Raw genomic sequence first — 20,554 nt, 5'->3', positions numbered from 1 at the left:
GGACCCGCCCAATCCCTCCAGCATCATCGACCAGCAAGGGGCGCTGTGAAACAACCAAAACCTCTCGTCTTGTGACCTACTCAACAGCGCAATATCTATTTTTTTGTATTCATTATTTTATAAACACTTGACTGTTTCATAGCAATACGTGAAATCCTTTATAATAAACGTCAGAACGTGTCAAAAATCGCACCTCCGGTGGAGTGTCTGAACATATGATCCGGTACACAGCGAGTTAAAGCAGCGAGCTCAAGCCGTCCCACACGCCTCGTGGGCCGGCGAGGAGGGGGCGAGGAGGGGCGGGTGACAAACGGGAAGGAGCAGCTCGGTGGGGAGGACCACACTTTCCCGTGACGTTGCTTGGATAAGAGGAAGTCATATTTTCTCCAATATTCAGCCACCGAGACGGACTATCTGCTGGCCCTTTTTGAACCGGACGACCGAGGAAAACCCCCAAAATATTTTGGCCGCTTTTAGCGAGGTTACGGAGGGGCTGAAGTCCACGATGATGGAAATGGAGGTGATGCATTCCGGACAACAGGTAAATAAAACGACGTGTATTTGACAGCTTAGCTGAAATGTCCCCCCACAAATATTTTTGCCTCACTAATATGACAATATGTTATTGCATCACAACGTTCCAATTGAAGAGGACCGCTTTCCCTTTTCTCTATTCTGCAAGTCATGAAGTTGTGACGTCTTTTTTATTTTATTTTTGAACTCATTAGAACTGAACCGATTTTTTTGTGTGTGTATAAAATACGATGTGTTGCTTGTTCGCGACGAGTTGTCTAAAGTAGAAAAGCACCGTGTTGTTTTCTTTTTGCCCAAGTTCCCTAGAAGAGCATGTGATCACCTCAGATCTTATACAGAGGAGGCGGAACCAGTTACAACCAGCCCGAACTCATCTTATTACGCTGCTTCTTTCTCTGTAATAAATCATTATAATACCGAACCGGCGTGGAAGATGGTCTACGGCTCGGAAGGACCCCCCCCCCCTAAATTATAGATAATTACTGGACACGTGAAGTAACGTGGATTTCGCTAGAGGTGAACATGCTCGAACATGCCCAAATGGACTTTCACTGGCCATAACATTAGGTACACGACCCCGTGAGCGCTGCCGCTAAAAGAATAGTGCACAGGGCGTCCTTTTTACGACGGCATACGTTTCTGAGTTGCGAACGGCGCACAATAAATTACTTTACGTAGCAGCGTGGATACGTCATACATACGTTTGATTGTTTTAAATAGTGTGTCCACCCCCCCCCCCCCCCCCCAATACGAATAGATACTGTAATTATGAATACTGCTGTGTAGCCTTTAGTTTGCTTCTTACGTACACAGGATACCCGTGTTACGTCGCCACGGAACAGCGTCGCGTACACCGCGGACGCCCTGTAATGCTCAGTTTTGATTGACACTGATTTTTACTTCATCAATGTTTATTACTGTGGCTAGTTGGCAGTGTAGACCTGATCTGACCTGATTAATAATATTAATAACCAAATAAAATAAATAATACAAATAAGAATGGAATTCAACACCATTAATTGTGCCATTAATCCGTTCCAGCCCCCCAAAAATGTTTTGTAATGTGTTTATTACTTTTTGTAATAAGTAAAATGGCAGTATAATATTGATCTTTATTTTAAAAATTACTGTAATGACAATTAAATTGAATGTAAAGAATTAAACAGTTTTTGCCACATATTTTGCTTCACTTCAGTGGACATCGTGCTGGTCTTTCTGGGGGCAGTATAATACGGACAAACGGATATATACATGAAGACAGTGCTCAGTAAGCTGCAGTTATAATAGTCGTTTTCATAGAGAATAAAGAATATATGGCTGTGATTATTGTTACATTGTTGTCTGCCTACATGTGTTGCTGCACTGTTTGTGTTTAAATAGCTTTTTTAAAGAGTTAAAAACACCGCAGCACTGATGCTATTTGTTAGCCCATCTCTGTTGTTTTGCCATGTTTGTTAGCATCAAGCTAAACGGACTTACCTAAGGAAAATCAATGTGGTTGTTTTAAATACACAAGATGTAATTTTCTTTTTTTGTGTGTGTCTAGTTTGACAGTCAACTTCAACTGGGAGTAGCAATAAACAGTGAAGCATTTTAGAACTGTTCACTATGCACCAAACTGCTGCTTGTTGTGAAGTGAGTTGAGTTCACTGCCACAAGATAAACACACACACACACACACACACACACACGCAGTCCCCTCCAAAACTACTGGAACGACAAGGTCAATTCCTTTGTTTTTATTGTATACTGAAGACAATTGGGTTTCAGATCAAAAGATGAATATGAGACAAAAGTTCAAAATTCTAGCTTTTATTTCATGGTATTTACATCTAGATGTGTTAAACAACTCAGGAAAGAGTACCTTTTGGTGGGTGTTTGTAGTTGCTCAGGTGTTTCTTTATGGATTGATTGCATAAACATTAGATAGTGCTTGTTTTTGGCTTTGAGTTTCACCTGTGAAAACTGCATTTGTTGTTAAGCAAACATGAAGACCAGAGACCTGTGTATGGGAGAAAAGCAAACCATTTTAAAGCTGAGAGAAGAGGAAAAATTGATCAGAGCTATTACACAAACACTGGGCATAGCCAATACAACAATTTGGAATGTCCTGAATGTCCAATTTGGAACTGGCTCACTGTTTATTGATGATATAACGCAAGATGGTAGCAGTCTTTGACATCTACAAAACAATTTTGTCTGGCAATTTACAGAAAAATGCATCCAAACTAATCGGGAGAGGCTTCATCATACAACAAGACAATGACCCAAAACGCACTGCCAACACAACAAAGGACTTCATCAGGGGGGAACAAGTGGAAGGTCTTTGACTGGTCAAGTCAATCACTGGACCTTAACCCAATAGAGCGTGCATTTCACCTCCCAAAGAGGAGACTGAAGGGAGAAACCCCCAGAAACAAACAACTGAAGGAGGCTGCAGTAAAGGCCTGGAATTTCACATTTCAAATGAAGAATGCAACAGTCTGGTGAAGTCAATGGGTTGCAGGCTTGATGCAGTTATTGCAAGCAAGGGTTATGCCACCATATATTAAATGTTATTCACTTTAAGTTAATTGAATAATTTCTGTTCCAATACCTTTGCTCACTTCAAAAGTGGGTGGCTTCAGACTAAATGTGCTCTGTGCTGAGTTTTTTTTTTTTTTTTTAAACACATCTAGAAGTAAATACCATGAAATAAAAGCGGGAATTCTGAACTTTTTTTTTTTCAGTTATGGGAACTTCCACAACAGAGTTGGGATTTATTTGCCCAAGGTGGCAACTCTTATGAGTCAAAGGTTTATAGTACATTGTTTGTAGATTGATTCTATGAATTCTTTTGTAACTTCAATAGTTTATTTGTTCTGTGTCTTCCAAAATCCATGAGCATTAGTGGAGCCACTCTGGCTGTTTGGAACATGTGTGTTCTATCATGAGCGGTCAAGGGGGGTATGTTGGCTGATATACGATAAAAGGAGCGTGCCCCTCTGAAGACCTTGTTTTAGAGTTCAACGAACAGTGGACAACTGGTTAGCACATCTGCCTTACTCTTCAGTGGACCGGGGTTCAAATCCCGGCCCCGCCTGTGTGGCGTTTGCATGTTCTCCCCGTGTCTGTGTGGGTTTCCTCCCACATCCCAAAAACATGCATGGTAGGTTGATCGCAGACTCTAAATTGCCCGTAGGTGTGAATGTGAGTGTGAATGGTTGTTTGTTTATGTGTCCTGCGATTGGCTGGCGACCAGTTCAGGGTGTATCCCGCCTCCCGCCCGAAGATAGCTGGGATAGGCTCCAGCACGCCCGCGACCTTTGTGAGTATAAAGCGGTACAGAGTTCAACGAACAACCCCGACACACACATACACAGTCTTCTCAACTCTCACCCACTTTGACAGCCCAATGTGTGACTTGATCTCATGGTGTATCTGTAATAGTTTAAAATGTTAACAACAAAATAGTGGTTGTCTAAAGGCATGCAGTTTAGCATGTTGTATAGAACTGCTCATTGTTTGGGAGTGAGGACAGGGAAATGCGTCTTCATTTTAATGGAGTAGTTTCCTTGTTCTGGTGCCAATGGAGGCCTGGTGACGGTAAGCTGTTGTTTAAAGTTGCTCATATGATTTGTGATGAGATAATGGCCAGCAGGCCGTGTGTCAGGAACAGGAATTGTGTTTTGACATCCCACTGACATTTTGAGTCTCTTCCTAAAAATGGGGATGTCTGATGTCTGCCCAGCTCTCCTGTTGGGGGCCCATGTACATGCAAAATGGACAGTTTGAGTAATCTTCTAATCTCTGATGCAACACAGAGGCAAGGAGTAGGTCACTGAGTCATACATACTGTTTGGTTCAGTTTTGGGCCCTAGCTAGCCTTCCTTTCCTTGAGACCACTATATGAAAGCCCTATGAATTATGTCTACTTCTGAGCCATATACAAGTCACATGCTTTAAACACTTCCATGCATGTTGGGTTGATGAAACATTCCGAGCGCTTGTGAAATAGTTTCCTTCTGTAAATAAGTTCTGGTAACTCAAATAAGGGAGCAGTGGCAGTTTATTTTAGAATCTCCTTGTTTAAAAAGGCAAATCCCTTTTATCTTTGAGTGCCCATCCAGCAGAGGCTTATCGTCATTGACGAAAGATGAAATACAAATACCTGTATTTAGTCAAAATCATACCGCAAAATAAGATCCATCCCTCCATTTAGAACATTTCTGAACTGAAGCAGACATATTAGCAACTGACTTTCTTGACAGTGGAAACTCTAAAGTTAAACAATCTGTTCCACAAAAACTCAGAAATGTTACACAAAAAATGAATAAGAATCTCACCTAAATGAAGACGGCAGTACTCGCTGTAGTGTTTAGGAAGCGGTTAGGGAGGGTTGCAGATGGCAAGTCGACTTCAGGGATAGGGCTTTTCACAGCCGGAACTGTCGTACAATTGTAAAAAGAAGTGAACCATTGTTTAGTTAAAGTAAAATCTAACTACTCATCCTTTGTCACGGGACAGATGCATGGCCTATACAGAAGTAGAGGACAGGACAGAAAGGTGTTGCAATAAGTTTCATTTCTGCTCCTATGGTCATCATCACTTTTTCCTTTCGATGCTCACTTGACTGAAGTCTCAGAGGATATGCTGAAGTCTCGCGTAACTTCATGAGATTTGTGCGACTTGAGCGCCGTGTTCATCATTTTTGCTTGATGACGGAATAGTGGTTGCAACGTCTGCCTAATAGTTCTGAGGTTCGGAGTTTGAATCTCGACTTTTGCCTTTGTGCATTTGTTCTCCCTGTGTTTGCATGGGTTTTCTCCAGTTATTTGAGCTTCTTCCCACATCCCAAACACAGACCTATAGGTTTATTGAAGACCGAAAATGTACCATAGGTGTGAATGGTTTTCTTTATTTTCCGTGATTGGCTGGCAATCATTCCAGGGTGTATCCCACCTCTTGAGCATAGTCAGCTGGTTTAATAGGCTCCAGCTCACCCAAGCCCCTAATAGGGATAAGCACTATAGAAAATTGATGGGTGAACTTCAGGTGTACTGGAACATATGGTATGGGTGAATGAGGCTTCTTCTGTACAAGTTAACTTGAGTGTGACAAATTCATTCCCACCTTAACATAATGCAAGTATGAGGGGAGGACTGTTTTGTGTGCGGTGTCAACTGGCTAAAGAGAGAACTCCATCCATTATTCAGCTGTGCCGTTTATGGCGGCGTTGTCGTGGAAGGTGCAGCGAGGGACAGGGTGTGGCAGGTGCAGCCACATTCACCACAGGCTGGCTCAGTTTGTCCTCCCTTCGCTCATCATCCCACTGCGCCGGTCCAATCCTAACGTAGAGGCGGCTTTTGTGCCCAGGACATGGACCTGATCGACATTCTGTGGAGGCAGGACATCGATCTGGGAGCCCGGCGTGAGGTGTTCGACTACAGCCACCGTCAGAAGGAGCACGAGCTGCAGAGGCAGCAGGAGCTGGCGGAGGAGAAGAGGCTGCACCTCCTCCGCGAGCAGGAGAAGGCTCTGCTGGCACAGCTACAGCTGGACGAAGAGACAGGGGAGTACGTGCCGCGACCGCTGCCCAGCACCCCGCTCCAGTCGGCCACCACGCCGCAGTTAGCTGCCACACCTCTGGCGGTAGCACAGGTACCCGCACGTGAACACTGTTATGCATGACAGGCCCAAGCCTCTCCCGTTTCTTTTGATAGGCTGTGGCCTCGTGGTTGCTACGTTACCGCCTCATGTCATTAGTGAGGCAAAGGTGGCCCTGTAGTTTTTGCTTCTTAGAATCTACAGACTTCTATACAATATACTGCTTTACCGTCATTAACAAGTTTAAATCCTGCTGTGATTAAGCTCATAACTCAATCTAATTGTACATCAATTAAATTTTGCCGATTGAAATTCATTAAAATGCCATTAATCTGTTCCAGCCCTGTAAAAAAAATTAAAACAAATAAAAAATAAATTGCTACATATTTTCACTAAAGCAAAAATAGTACAGTATTGTTAAAGAAACAAGAATGCAAAGACTATAAACTGGTTTTATAAAGTGTAATTACAATACATATTGTAGTATTCCATGTGTTGGATGTGCTTTTATTTTTTTAAAGAGTCCATTGCATGTGCCAGCTCTAGTCATGTTTGAGTTTTTTTTTTTAAATAAATACTTTGTAAACTTAAGTAAACAGCATAAGATAAAAAGAATATTAAGTTTTGACATCTTGGCTTTAGCTCACTTTTCAAGTAGCGTGGCCTAGTGAGTGACGTCAGGAGCTGGAGTCGGTTAGCCGGTTTTCTTTTGTGCTTGTGTCTTCGACTGTTTGTACCGTTCCATGAATGGCTGAAAGTGCATCGGTGACCGTGGCTCTCCTTCCCCACATGCGAGGGCATTACAGTACCTCAAAAGTTTTCCCCGCCCCCTCATGATAAATCTTCCTAGTACCTTGATCGACTAAGCAATGGCTTGAACTTGGAAAACTCCTAAGTTGGGGCACTATACACATTTAAAAAAATTGCCACCTGCTAGCTGGTACATAATAGCCCTTTCACCCTCTATTTGTAGGACGTGAGCTTCACACAACAGAGTGCTGGGACTTTGTCATTTGACGAATGCTTGCAGCTCCTTGCAGAGACGTTTCCCATCGAGGAAAATGAGGTAAGACGCTCTTAACCACCACTCTTACATGGTTGTCTTTCAACACAACCTTTGTGTAACGTTCATAACCACACTCTAACTCACAGGATGCCTCCGTTTCCCTGGACACGAGTGATGTCTCTGTTGCGAGCAGCCGCAGCAGCAGCGTTGCCATGATGTCCCCCGAGCAACCATCTTTGGCCCCACTTACGCTCTCACCAGGTCCTATGATAGCATCCCAGCCACAGAAGATACCTTTGGATATCGAACAGGCCTGGATGGAGCTGCTGTCACTTCCTGAGCTGCAGGTACGAGCTGCGCAATTAACCAAAGAGTACTCTTGTCCACAGGGCAAATCTGCGAACAGACACACACCTCCATTTTAATTACTAAAGTTTTGACGTTGGCAGTGCAACAGTAGACCTTTTCTTTTTGGGAAGGCGTTGATAACAGCTCGAGGTACTGGGTGAGGCTCACTTTTAACAGCAGTCGCCTGTACTGACATGCTCTCGACGAGTCTCAGAGATAACACTGGACCCACCTTGTTGGCACAGTAAGGCGGGACATCCAGCCATTACGCAAATGAGCACAAAGGGTTTTGCGTTGGGGGCAAGTGGGACAGGGTAGCCTACAACCAGCTTTAGCCAAGGGTGCTGTGGTAAACAGTCACACAGAATAAAGATTCAGTTATATCTATGAACATGTACTGTAGATTACATACAACCCCAATTCCAATGAAGTTGGGACATTGTGTTAAACATAAATCAAAACAGAATACAATGATTTGCAAATCATGTTCAACCTATATTTAATTGAATACACTACAAAGACAAGATATTTAATGTTCAAACTGATAAACTTTATTGTTTTTAGCAAATAATCATTAACTTAGAATTTTATGGCTGCTACACGTTCCAAAAAAGCTGGGACAGGTGGCAAAAAAGACTGAGAAAGTTGAGGAATGCTCATCAAACACCTGTTTGGAACATCCCACGGGTGAACAGGCTAATTGGGAACAGGTGGGTGCCATGATTGGGTATAAAAGGAGCTTCCCTGAATTGCTCAGTCATTCACAAACCAAGATGGGGCGAGGTTCACCTCTTTGTGAACAAGTGCATGAGAAAATAGTCGAACAGTTTAAGGACAATGTTCCTCAACGTACAATTGCAAGGAATTTAGGGATTTCATCATCTACGGTCCGTAATATCATCAAAAGGTTCAGAGAATCTGGAGAAATCACTGCATGTAAGCGGCAAGGCCGAAAACCCAATATTGAATGCCCGTGACCTTCGATCCCTCAGGCGGCACTGCATCAAAAACAGACATCAATGTGTAAAGGATATCACCACATGGGCTCATGAACGCTTCAGAAAACCAATGTCAGTAAATACAGTTTGATGCTACATCCGTAAGTGCAATTTGAAACTCTACTATGCAAAGCAAAAGCCATTTATCAACAACACCCAGAAACGGCGCCGGCTTCTCTGGGCCCGAGCTCATCTAAGATGGACTCATGCAAAGTGGAAAAGTGTTCTGTGGTCCGACGAGTCCGCATTTCAAATTTTTTTTCGAAATTGTGGACGTCGTGTCCTCCCGGGCCAAAGAGGAAAAGAACCATCCGGACTGTTATGGACGCAAAGTTCAAAAGCCAGCATCTGTGATGGTATGGGGCTGTGTTAGTGCCAATGGAATGGGTAACTTACACATCTGTGAAGGCACCATTAATGCTGAAAGGTACATACAGGCTTTGGAGAAACATATGCTGCCATCCAAGCAATGTCTTTTTCATGGACGCCCCTGCTTATTCCAGCCAAACCACATTCTGCACGTGTTACAACAGCATGGCTTCATAGTAAAAGAGTGCAGGTACTAGACTGGCCTGCCTGCAGTCCAGACCTGTCTCCCATTGAAAATGTGTGGCGCATTATGAAGCGTAAAATACGACAACGGAGACCCCGGACTGTTGAACAGCTGAAGCTGTACATCAAGCAAGAATGGGAAAGAATTCCACCTACAAAGGTTCAACAACTGAGGACACTAATTGTTGAAGCTTAACAATTAGTGTCCTCAGTTCCCAAACGTTTATTGAATGTTGTTAAAAGAAAAGGTGATGTAACACAGTGGTAAACATGACCCTGTCCCAGCTTTTGTGGAACGTGTTGCAGCCATAAAATTCTAAGTTAATGATTATTTGCTAAAAACAATAAAGTTTTATCAGTTGGAACATTAAATATCTTGTCTTTGTAGTGTATTCAATTAAATATAGGTTGAAGATGATTTGAAAATCATTGTATTCTCTTTTTATTTATGTTTAACACAACGTCCCAACTTCATTTGAATTGCGGTTGTATTATAGTGCTGGTTTTGGAAAATAAAATATTTTGCAGACTTTCCCTGTCCTGAGCCACATTGTTTTTAATTAGTCAATTAGTACCCAGTTGTGACACAAATTTTGCAGAGAATCTGTATGACTCAAGCCGAAAATTAATAGCACGCTACTAGTGTGTCTGCCAAACACTTTGGCTCAATTAGACTCTCTTACTTGCACGCTATAGCAGGAAGTATAGTGGCCTATCAGGATCAAAAAAGGTCTTAGGTTTGTCAAGGATTCCATATTGGTAACTTATACTACACATTCACACAGCAAAAAGTTTGGCATTAGAGCTGCTTTTGATTTATTTTTCCTTTTTTTCTTTTAGCAATGTCTGAGCCTACAAATGGAGGACACACTGGAGACAACGACCTATCCTCTCCCAAATAGCACTGAAGCACAGGATCCAAACTACTCTTTTTACCCAATGTCTAGTCCAGTAGAAGAGAAAAACAATTTAAATGTGTGTCCTACAGTTTTTATGAATACATTTGATAGCTCAGTTCCCAGCGTGACACCAGCAGACAATGTGAACCGAATGAAGTCAGAAGTTCCCCAGTTAAACACTCATTTCAACCTTAATAGCTTTTGCAACACATTTGACCCTGACACCAGTTTGGAGAAGAGCAGCAGTCAGCAGGACCTTGAGGGAAAAGAATACAATATCATGTCCGATGTTCAGAAATTGTACAGCCTCTCACCCGGTGATACGTTTGAACGGGGCAGACATAATGCATCTGCAGAAGTGCCTGACTTAGACTCTGGACTCTCCTCAAGTCCCCACACCCACACTTGCTCGCCTGGGAAATCTCTATATGGAGATGAGGGTTTTGACGGCAGCGATTCTGACATGGAGGAGATGGACCAGAACCCTGGCAGCACAAAATCTGACTACTCGGAGATGTTCTCTTTAAACTTTCAACCTGATGATGTTCACCAAGCATTTCCTCTGCCCACATTAGCGGGCCAGGTTCAAATCCAGGACGAGCCCAAAAAAGAAATGGATCCGGCGGAAGACAACGGCCACAGCGCCTCGCCCTTCACTAAAGACAAACGCAAGAGAAGATCGGATTTGCGTCACTCCAGGGACGAGCAGAAGGCCAAGGCCCTCAAGATCCCCTTCAGCGTTGACATGATCATTAACGTGCCTGTCGACGACTACAACGAGCTGATCTCAAAGAACCAACTGAATGAGGCCCAGCTAGCCCTGGTCCGGGACATTCGCCGCCGCGGCAAGAACAAGGTGGCAGCCCAGAACTGCCGCAAGCGCAAGATGGAGAACATCGTGGGGCTGGAGCTGGACCTGGACTCACTCAAGGAGGAGAAAGAGAGTCTGCTGGGCGAGAAGTCCCGCAACGTAAACAGCCTGAGAGAGATGAAGAGGAAGCTGAATAGCCTTTACCTGGAAGTGTTCAGCATGCTCAGGGACGAGGATGGCAACTCCATCTCGCCGTCCGACTTCTCTCTGCAGCAGTCGACCGAAGGCAGCGTCTTCCTTGTTCCTCGCACTAAAAAGACTTTGATCAAGAGCTAAAACCAGCGCCTGTCTTTCTAGTAAGGTACAGCAGTGACATAGTCGCTCTATGCAATGACATTCTCAGCTTTAAGCATCAGTAGCGCTTAGTGTTGTCACAATACCAAAATGTTGACTTCGATACTATACATGCATAAAGTAACTCAATACCGGTCCGGAAACAAAACCACGGCAAAAACCTAAAACGTCAGTAAAAAGCAGTGGAATAATGGCTGACAGGTAAACAACTTTGAATTCTTTTTATTTGTATGAATTAAAAAAAAAAAGGATTCTAATTAGAATACATTTGATAAAATAACTCTAGAAGAATGGAACACAAAACATTCAACATTTTCTAAACACTACTGAACTGAACTAAAGTTTATATACACACACACACACACACACGTGTATCCAGCGGTGTACAAGTCTTAGGCCAAGTTTTGTTTGAGCAATGTTATCATGATCATATGTAACTAGAGCTACTAAGTTTATCATAGACCTCCACCAAGGCTGAACTAGTGATAAAAGTCAAAACAATCCATAAAACTTGGTATTTGGATTTGTTAGACTGCCCAAGTGTTTAGCTCGCAGGCTATTTACTGGAGGATGGGGAACATATGGGAGGCGAAAATATGATTCTGGGGGGGTGAATGGTTCTATTGATTCCATGGTGACTCATAATGCATACAAAAACTAACCCTATCTGCACCCCAATTCCGATCCACAGCAAAATACATCTTCAATTAATCGCTAGTGTTCCAGTGCGAGAATTTGCAGCCACTTCTGTGTTTTGTGCAACCCCCCCGAATATTTTTTTTCCGGCAAAAAAAAAATAAAAAAAAAAAATCACTGTTTGGTTTTGGAACTGGTACTTGGTGCAAAACTAGTAGCTCTGCAGAACTATTGTAAAGTTTTGGTTCTTCTTCTTGGATGTTATGAATATTTTTTATATTTTCTTTTATACTCATATTCTATGTGATTATTTGTAAATAGACATGATATAAATCTTGAGATTAATACAACTGTTACTGTATGTGTAAATATTCTGACTGTATAGTTTCTGTATGCTAAATGGAAGATTTTTAACTATATACACTATGATTTGCTGCGCAGGTTCTTATGCTTTTCAATAAATCATCCAAAGCTATATGGCCTCCCTTTTTGTGATGAAAGCAGAGCATTGTGCAGCTGTACTACAGCCTGAAACAGATTGATGCCAGATCGATGTAACATTTGAGGCATTACATAACTTCTGTTTAAGTTACTTCTGGACTTGGCAGGCCCATAAAGCTGCATATAAATAGAACTTGGTTGAGATACCAAAGTGTTTATCGGCTTTTAAACCATTACCCAATCAGCTCCCCTTCATTTACAGCACTGTTTGCACAGTAACCTAAATCTTTTAATACGGAGATCTCACATCGCTTAAGTCACACCCGCTGCATTTGTGTTGCACAACAAAGGCCACAATTGTTGATGTATGACACTTTTGCAATGATCCGACTGGGCCTGCGTTCTCAACACAATCACCATTTGCCCACCATGCGCTTTTATACACAAACACTACCTTAAACTGTCAAGCCCACATATTGCGTGTGTGTGTGTGACAAATGCAAGTGACATAGGTAATAAACAGGTAAAAACCATGTCACAAATTTACTTTTGAAAATGTGTAAACATTATCACCAACAACTTTACACAAAAACAAAAAAACATTCATTAAAATATCTTTATTGCAGTCCAAATCATACATAGTCTCTTGAATGTTACAAGCACACACACGACTTCCTACTCTGTGTCATACATTCATACACATTTTATACAAAATTCAGACTGTTGATGGATTAGATCCACTTATTTTAAAGATTCAATAATTTAAAAATAAATAACATTAACAAATGCAGTGCCAACAACAGGTATTGTAAATTAAAATATAGCCTGGCCAGGCAAGACTGAATAGATGGGGCCATCAAATCACTGCTTGTGCATCGAGAAGTTTCTATTACTGCAATGTTCCCTTGGAGCCTCGCCCTACAACCACAGCTATGTTTTTCGGAAGCGAAACTACTTAGCTAGACATTGTTTCAGTTAGGTTAGGCTACTGAAGTCAACATTTTTTCTTGTGTGTCAAAATGGTCTGCCTCTACATAGGTTTTGTGAAGAAGGCCTGGCAAGCCATTAATTAGAAGTGGCCAAGTTATGCCTCCTGTTTCAAGCTGTCGTCTTTGTGTGCAGGCACGAGCCAGTATCAGATTCTGATGATATGACAACATGAGCAAAAATATCAGTTTAACATCACATCTAAAACGTTGAGGTAAATAACTGATTTCAATTGAATGCACGTTGTACGTACATTAATAAACAAAGAAATAGTTCACATTTTTCTAAATAAAATCAAAATGCGCCCCTAGTGAGGATAAGCGGAACGGAAGATGAATGAATGTAGTACAACAGAAGTACTTATTTCTCAGAAAATGAGTAGGTACTTCTCTGCTCTTCTCTACTTTGTGAAATAACAGAGCAGAAAGAACTGCTGTTAGCCATGCTAGTTAGGTGTCTTGGCAGTGAGTGAGTGTATAGTATTTTTCACCAATTGTAGACGTGCCAACTGGTTGCAAACATTAATTTCACAACCGCATTAATGTATTGTTATGTGGAATTTGTCGACGAGTGATGGATGCATGTATTGCCTCCTATAGCAGCCACTCTTCATAAGCACGTTTTGCATTATTCCTTCTACAAAGTACCCAAAAAAGGGCAGAAGTTGTCAGGCTGGCTGAGTGCTTGCACCAACAATGGGAGGGGTCGTGTCATTTTACCCGCAGACTCAAAGCAACACAAAAAAAATAAAGTACTGGCGATTGTGTACCATTCATTCATTATGAAGGTCACCATGGAAAAATAACGGACATCTTCTGCCAAGACTTACCCGTTAAAAAAAATAGCAGCCTTGGATATTTGGAAAAGTCTTACCCATCCAGACCCTTCCATGTTACTGCGTCTTTACAGATTTTCCGCCTCTTTCCACATCTGCAAATCAAGCAAAGTGGTTACTCTTACCTGCTTGCTCCTGTAAGTCAGCTCTTGTGAAATACTCCCTTCTCAAGTCTAGGACACCTATAGTATTTAGTGGGTAAACTGACTCAAAAGGATGCACCCCCCCCCCCCCCCCACGTCCATTCGCTAGCTGGCTTCAGGAAGGTTTAGCTAGCCTTGACTCTGCAAGCCTCCTCCGTGCTGGCGTTGTGCTCGCTGCCGCCTCCTCCCCTCTCTCTTTTTCACAATGCTGACTGGTCCACTGTGCTGGCGCTGGCTGAAGACGTGCTGTCTGACCGCCATCTGCAATCCTCCACACTAGTGATGCTGCAGGCACTCGTGGCTCCTATAATGCTACGGTGGATGGCCTAGCGCTACTCATCATTGCCATGTCCATAATTGCATACATCAGGCAGGCAACACAACCTCACTTCACTACACCATTTTTATTCGGGCTTTGAACAAACTAGAATCCCTGAAATCTAATCCAGACACTGAGGGTTTTACTGTGTTCACATACATCAAAACACACTTGAATCATCTGAGGAACTGTTACAACTACACTAATGGGGAAAAACCAGGTTAATCTAAGTCATATTGAACAATGAAAAATAAAAGATATAAACAACGGGCTTTAGATTACAAAAAGAAATAGAACTCTCTCAACCCCTGACACCACAGGTACAACACCCACACTTGAAACGCACAGAGGGGAACAGTGGCTTTGCAGGCAAACATCTATCATAACAAGGTATCAACGCGATGCGCACGTGTCTTGATTTGAATGTACAGTCCTTCTTCCACAAACAGTCTGACTCGTGTGCTCCTCTAATGCCTCAAAGTAACCTGCAGCTTTCCTGACATTTCCTTTGCTCATCGCCTCGCCTCTCCTGCTAAGAACTGAAGCCTGTTGAATGGATACAGGATAGAACAAACAGTTATTCTGCACTTGCATGAGCTGACTCTGTACTCTGCTTCAAGGGTCGCTGTGAGAGCCGATTGCAACTTACCAATGTAATGTTTAATAGCGCCGTGAGCCATAACCACCACTGCCGCCGCTGGAGCCATAGCCACCTGAGAAAGAAATAGACTAAGTTCTGATTACTTGCTGATTTTTTGCACCGGAGAGGACAACTCACCTCCATACGGTCCACCTGAGTTTCTGCCACCAAAATTGTTTCCCTTCATGGGCCCATAGTTGGACTGATTGCCACCATAGTTGCCACAATCATTGTAATTTCCACCCCCACCGTATCCTGAAAACACAACGTATATTCACTTCAGCAGAAGCTTTTATTAACAATATTCTCTCAAACACAACTACAGTGGAACCTCAATTCCACGATACCCTAAAGCTAGTCAAATTTGGAGAAAACAAATGTTGGACTCTCAACTGTGACAATGCATGACAGCCGCACACCTCAGTAGGCCTCATTACAGCCAGTATGAAATTAACACTCCCCCCCCCCCCCCCCCCCCCCCCCCCCGAAAGGCCGACAATGGCAAGAAAACGATGTGACAAGAAGACTGTGTGCTGGAAGTTACCATGAAGTAGACTCACAATCTAAAACAGGGTACACACAGATTTTTTTTTGTGTTTTTTTTTAAATGCAAGATGCCACACATTGAAGGGGAAATAAATAAATAAATAAATAAATCAACATGCTCTTGTAGAGTGTGATCAAGATGAACAGGACACATCCCACAGTACCAAGACTGACCTGTGACAGGCAGCATGGTGCCACAGGGCATCAAGGCTGCCAGAAAATACAAGAAGGACTAGTAGTTGTAGAAATGGAAGAAACTATACTAACTGTTAGGTCTTTTAATTTTTACTGGGAGACATGTTTTAGAATCACCAACCAACTGTTTCCTGAGCAGATATGGGAAGAAAAATCAGTTACCACACCCCACACAACAGGAAAATCGCTCAGCATAAACTTTCAGAAGGGGCATACTCAAATTTGGCCCTATTATTGGTATGAGTCTACCCTGCTTTACCAGAAAATGCTCCAGAAGTGTCCAACTACTTTTGTCCAGCATTAGTGTTATTTCAGTGTAACAATACTACTAGTACTGACCAGAAGTGTTCTGCTAACTGCTGTTAAACACTGTTAACATTTTGGTGTGCTAGTTCAGTCATTCATTTGATAACATCCCTTTGCAAAGAGCATTACTGCTATGTTAGCATTTCCTGATAGCCGTCAATAGGTTAGTTGTCAGACAGTTAATGTTACAAAATCGGCCATGAGGTGCATAAGCGACTTTTAAGAGGTTCCACTGTATGAAGCATTTCTGGACATTTTTAAAGCCCTTACCTCCACTACTACCTCGGTAACCTCCATCACAGCCGCCACCATATCCACCACCTTGATTACCATAGTCGCCCCCTCCATAGTTCCCACGTCCTCCATAACCTCCTCCTCCTCCACCACCACCACCACCACCATAATTTCCACCAGTTCCTAAAGAAATGACAAATATTATAGTTAATGCCTGTTCAGCCCAAAAAACGTCAAACAACTACTCACCATCAAAATCATCATAACCACCTCGTCCTCCACCGTAGTTATCTAGGAAGCAAAATAGTGTCACCATTTGTCGTTAAATAAAATACAGTGGCTAACTCATTTTCATGCATTCAAGGAGCAATAACAAATTAATACTAAGTCATGGCTTTTTGGATTGGGGAACTGAGACTCAGTAACTGGAATGCAAATAGTGATTCAAATTGTTAAAATTCCAATCACTGGATATTTCTTGGTCAATATGGTAAGGTAATTAACATAGCCAAATATGAACATTACAATGTTACTTTAAACATTGCCTATACAGTTAATAAATGTGTTATGATGAAAATGTTTATTTCCACTACAGTGCACCCTCGCATATTTGCGGTCTGGCATTGGAAAATTTACAATTTCGCTCAATTCAATGCTGAATACCTTATTTGCCGTTTTTGTGCCAGGCCAAAGCAATTAATGTAGTGTTTTGGCATCATCATGCTGCCAAGCAACTATGTTCAAATGAGTTGCAGAGCTTCATTTATACATAAGTATTGACTTGCTGCCCTTGTGTGGCCTCTCTAAGCAATTATAAACCTTTTCAGGAAATGAAAATTATGTTCAAGTGTCTCACAAAGACTACGCACCACGACCATAGCTGCCACCACCTCCAAAATTATTACTTCTATCCATGAAGTTACCAGAGCCTCCACTCCTCCCTGAAATGGATACAATGGTAAACTTAAAAGTCAACATACAATTATGCAAATCAATATGTACATAGAAATTATCTTATGGAACGTGTGCTTACCCCTGCTGTTGGACATCACGTTCATTTCTTGCTTTGAGAGCGCTTTTCTGACTTCACAATTGTGCGAGTTGATGGTGTGGTATTTCTGAGCTTCAAGGCAAAATGTAGAATTGAAAAACTTGCCACACTGACCACATCCCTTAAAAGGTCTGATTGGCAAGCAAATAATCACATACCGACAATTTTGTCGACGGTGTCATGATCGTCAAAAGTGACGAAGCAGAAGCCTCTTTTCTTGCCAGTGGAGCGTTCCTCCATGATGTCGATGCTTTCTATCTTTCCGTACTTCTTGAAATAGTCTCGGATGTGGTACTCTTCTGTGTCCTCCTTAATTCCGCCAACAAAGATCTTCTTCACTGTCAGATGTGCCCCTGGTTTATTGGAGTCCTGAAGCAAGAGTGATTAACACTATCACAGTGAGCTATAACCACAAGTGTGTCACATGTGCTCCTGCCATGCAATTTGGATACCTCTCGGGACACGGCCCTCTTGGGCTCAACTACTCGGCCGTCTACTTTATGAGGCCTTTCTTTCATGGCGTCGTCAACCTCCACCATGGAAGAGTAGGTCACAAAGCCAAAACCTCTCGACCGCTTGCTGCCCGGGTCTCTCATCACCTAAGACACAACACCATTGTGTCATAAAATACAACGCCAAACTAACTACTGTCCGTAGATATTCATTCAAGAAATCGTAGTATTTTCCCCCTATGAAGGTAATTGAATTTGTTCCACGTGGGAACACTTAAAAACATACCACACAGTCTGTCAGTGATCCCCATTGCTCGAAATGGGCCCGTAAACTCTCCTCTGTGGTTTCGAAGCTCAGGCCACCAATAAAGAGCTTCCTGAGCTGCTCTGGTTCTTTACAGTCATGGTCCTGCACATGTATGGTGGCAATGAAAAACACTTTCTACACCAAAATACTCAAGTTCACAACATGCACACCTGAGATTCAGTGAAAAAACATGCCTTAACTAAACTGGGTTTTAATATGATTGAGGTATTCATTTAACATTTTAGTGTAAATTTGTATTACTGTATTATGTAAAATGAGAGAAATACTTCACCTCTTTGCACCACCACAAAAAAAATAAACATGCTGTTAAATTAATACCTCTCTGTATCGACTAAACTCAGTACTGCATTCAGGACCGAGCTCTTGACACTCAGATATCTTATGTTGTGTATAGTTAACAATACAACTATTCAAATTTGCTTGTGGGCTGTGTCAATTTCGTTGTGTATAGTTAACAATACAACTATTCAAATTTGCTTGTGGGCTGTGTCAATTTCAAACTAATCACCACATATTAGTCCACAGAGTGAGCAAAGAGTAGGTACAAATACACTTCAAATGTGTTCAATTACATTTTCCTTCCTGAACACCTTTCCTTCCTGACCTTATTACTTCCCTCATATTTTTTTCTTTTTGGATTTATTTTTCCTTTGCTGAAACTTACCTTCCTTCCTTCTGACCTGCTTTTTTTCCATGGCATCTTTTCCTTCCTTCCCCCTTAATCATGCATCATTACATCCCTTCTTCCTGCACTTAAACCTGCTTTTCTGCCTTCCTTACCTCCCTTCCTTCCACCTTAGACCTGCTTTTTTCTTCTTTCCTTCCTTCCTTCATACTCCCTTTTTAAATTTGCATTCTTCCTTTGGTTTAAACTATTTTTCTGCCTTCCTTCGGTACCTGTCCAATACTGCTATTGAATCCACTTTCTTTGTACTCGACTGAAACTATTTGCAGTTATCCGCTGTACCTGCACCAAAACAAAAAAATAAGTCAATTTTAAAATGGTATACAGACGCAGTACCTTCTTTTGGCACACTGTTAATTGCAGTGCATTTAAGCTACGAGGTCTGTCGCATTTAAAACATGCAGCACACGATCTGGCTTAATTAATTGCAACATTCACAACATAACAAATCCAATTTCCTCGCTAACTCCTCAAACGGTGCAAGTTTAAAACGGTTATTTATACAATCGAGGACCCCTCACAGCGACGTGCTACCGCTAGCTCACATGCTAATTCAAACCTCAGCCCGAGCTTTGATAACACGAGCAACAAAGATAAAAGACGCAACGTCAGCTCTGTCCGTCGTGTCAAAGTGCTTTGTTGACACCATAGGCCCCGACATGCAACCGACACGGTTAATTAACGGGGATTAAAAAAATGCATGGAATCCAACCTCCATTTTGATGTCCACTTTAGTAACGAGACGGAGCTGGTCACGTGACCGTGTCCACCCGCCTACGTCATTAGAGCGTTCCAGATTGTTCTTCGTCGCCACGAAACCAAAAAGAACACAAGACTCGTGCGATACTAGTATTAGATGAAATTATTTTCCCTCTTCAAACGAAATGTTTTAGTAATGGCATATTTCTTGTTTTTTGCACTGGCAATTACATGAAATAGCAAACAGTTTGCGCCATCTAGCGGTTGAAGAGATATCACATGCCTGGAAAAAAGACTTGTCAGAAAAAGGTATTATAACGCGTTCACTATTACAGAGCGGGTCAAGATTACGTAAAGACCTTGAAGTAGTTTTCATTTTATGTTATATTACACTTACCAATCACAATTACATTCATGAAACTCAATTTAATCTCGTCAATTCAAAGTAGGTTTTCAAAATGCGATTATAGCCGGGGTTCAGGTTTGTAGTTAAGGTTTCAAACAAGCCAGGGTTAGGGTTTCAAATTAGGGTTTGAAGTAGGGTTTGTGGGACTTGGCGGAGACCCTAAAAGTCGAGGTGATACTTCCTTCTTTCCTTCCTAATTCTTTTTCTTACATCCTATCTTTAATACATCCGTGTATCGCAATTGTCCTCTCTTCCTTTCATATTTTTGTTTCCTTCCTTCAATTTTCCTTTATCCTTCCATTCTTCCTTTCATCCTTGTTACATCGTTCCTTCCACTCTCCCTTTCTTCTTTCTTCACTTCCTTCCCTTCCTACTTTGGTGCATCCGTCATCCCTCCCTTGTGCTGTCATCCTTTCTTTCATCCTTCACCATTCCATCCTTCATCCCTTCCTTTCACACATCCTTGATCCTCTCACTTCCTTCCCTAAATATGTTCACATAAAAAGTGTGTACTTCGACCCACCCAACAGCAACCGTAAATTATGTACAAATACTGATTCATT

The 20,554-nt window shown here is 42.0% G+C and overlaps 2 protein-coding genes across 8 annotated transcripts; one reads left to right on the top strand and one right to left on the bottom strand.

Annotated features, from left to right (window-relative positions):
• The first annotated feature begins 311 nt into the window (after positions 1–311).
• nfe2l2a (nfe2 like bZIP transcription factor 2a) lies at positions 312–12,199 on the top strand. 4 transcript variants are annotated; one of them, XM_061791671.1, is made up of 6 exons: positions 312–541; positions 2,081–2,169; positions 5,890–6,174; positions 7,094–7,186; positions 7,273–7,473; positions 9,865–12,199. In XM_061791671.1, exons 2-6 carry the CDS (start codon positions 2,143–2,145, stop codon positions 11,068–11,070), a joined length of 1,812 nt encoding a protein of 603 aa, XP_061647655.1. In that variant the 5' UTR covers positions 312–541; positions 2,081–2,142; the 3' UTR covers positions 11,071–12,199. The 4 variants fall into 4 exon arrangements, with proteins under 4 accessions (XP_061647655.1, XP_061647652.1, XP_061647654.1 ...); XM_061791668.1 differs by lacking the exon at positions 2,081–2,169 and adding an exon at positions 2,748–3,841 and having other exon boundaries at positions 313–541; XM_061791669.1 differs by lacking the exon at positions 312–541 and adding an exon at positions 2,748–3,841 and having other exon boundaries at positions 2,154–2,169.
• A 568-nt stretch (positions 12,200–12,767) lies between these two features.
• On the bottom strand, positions 12,768–19,726 carry hnrnpa3 (heterogeneous nuclear ribonucleoprotein A3). Of its 4 annotated transcripts, none has more exons than XM_061791674.1 (11): positions 18,866–19,586; positions 18,160–18,282; positions 17,874–18,020; positions 17,580–17,790; positions 17,404–17,493; positions 17,240–17,311; positions 16,620–16,661; positions 16,407–16,553; positions 15,228–15,344; positions 15,099–15,162; positions 12,768–14,082 (listed from the first exon to the last, which is right to left on the bottom strand). In XM_061791674.1, the coding sequence occupies exons 1-10, from the start codon at positions 18,899–18,901 to the stop codon at positions 15,110–15,112; spliced, it is 1,038 nt and encodes a 345-aa protein (XP_061647658.1). In that variant the 5' UTR covers positions 18,902–19,586; the 3' UTR covers positions 12,768–14,082; positions 15,099–15,109. The 4 variants fall into 4 exon arrangements, with proteins under 4 accessions (XP_061647658.1, XP_061647659.1, XP_061647657.1 ...); XM_061791675.1 differs by lacking the exons at positions 12,768–14,082; positions 18,866–19,586 and adding exons at positions 14,520–14,995; positions 19,599–19,726; XM_061791673.1 differs by lacking the exon at positions 12,768–14,082 and adding an exon at positions 14,520–14,995 and having other exon boundaries at positions 18,866–19,584.
• Positions 19,727–20,554: the final 828 nt, after the last annotated feature.

This window comes from Phyllopteryx taeniolatus, chromosome 12 (assembly GCF_024500385.1).
Source record: "Phyllopteryx taeniolatus isolate TA_2022b chromosome 12, UOR_Ptae_1.2, whole genome shotgun sequence".
NCBI classification, from domain to species: Eukaryota; Metazoa; Chordata; class Actinopteri; order Syngnathiformes; family Syngnathidae; genus Phyllopteryx; species Phyllopteryx taeniolatus.
The sequence above is the reverse complement of the archived record's forward strand: the minus strand, read 5'-3'. Positions and strand labels throughout refer to the sequence as shown.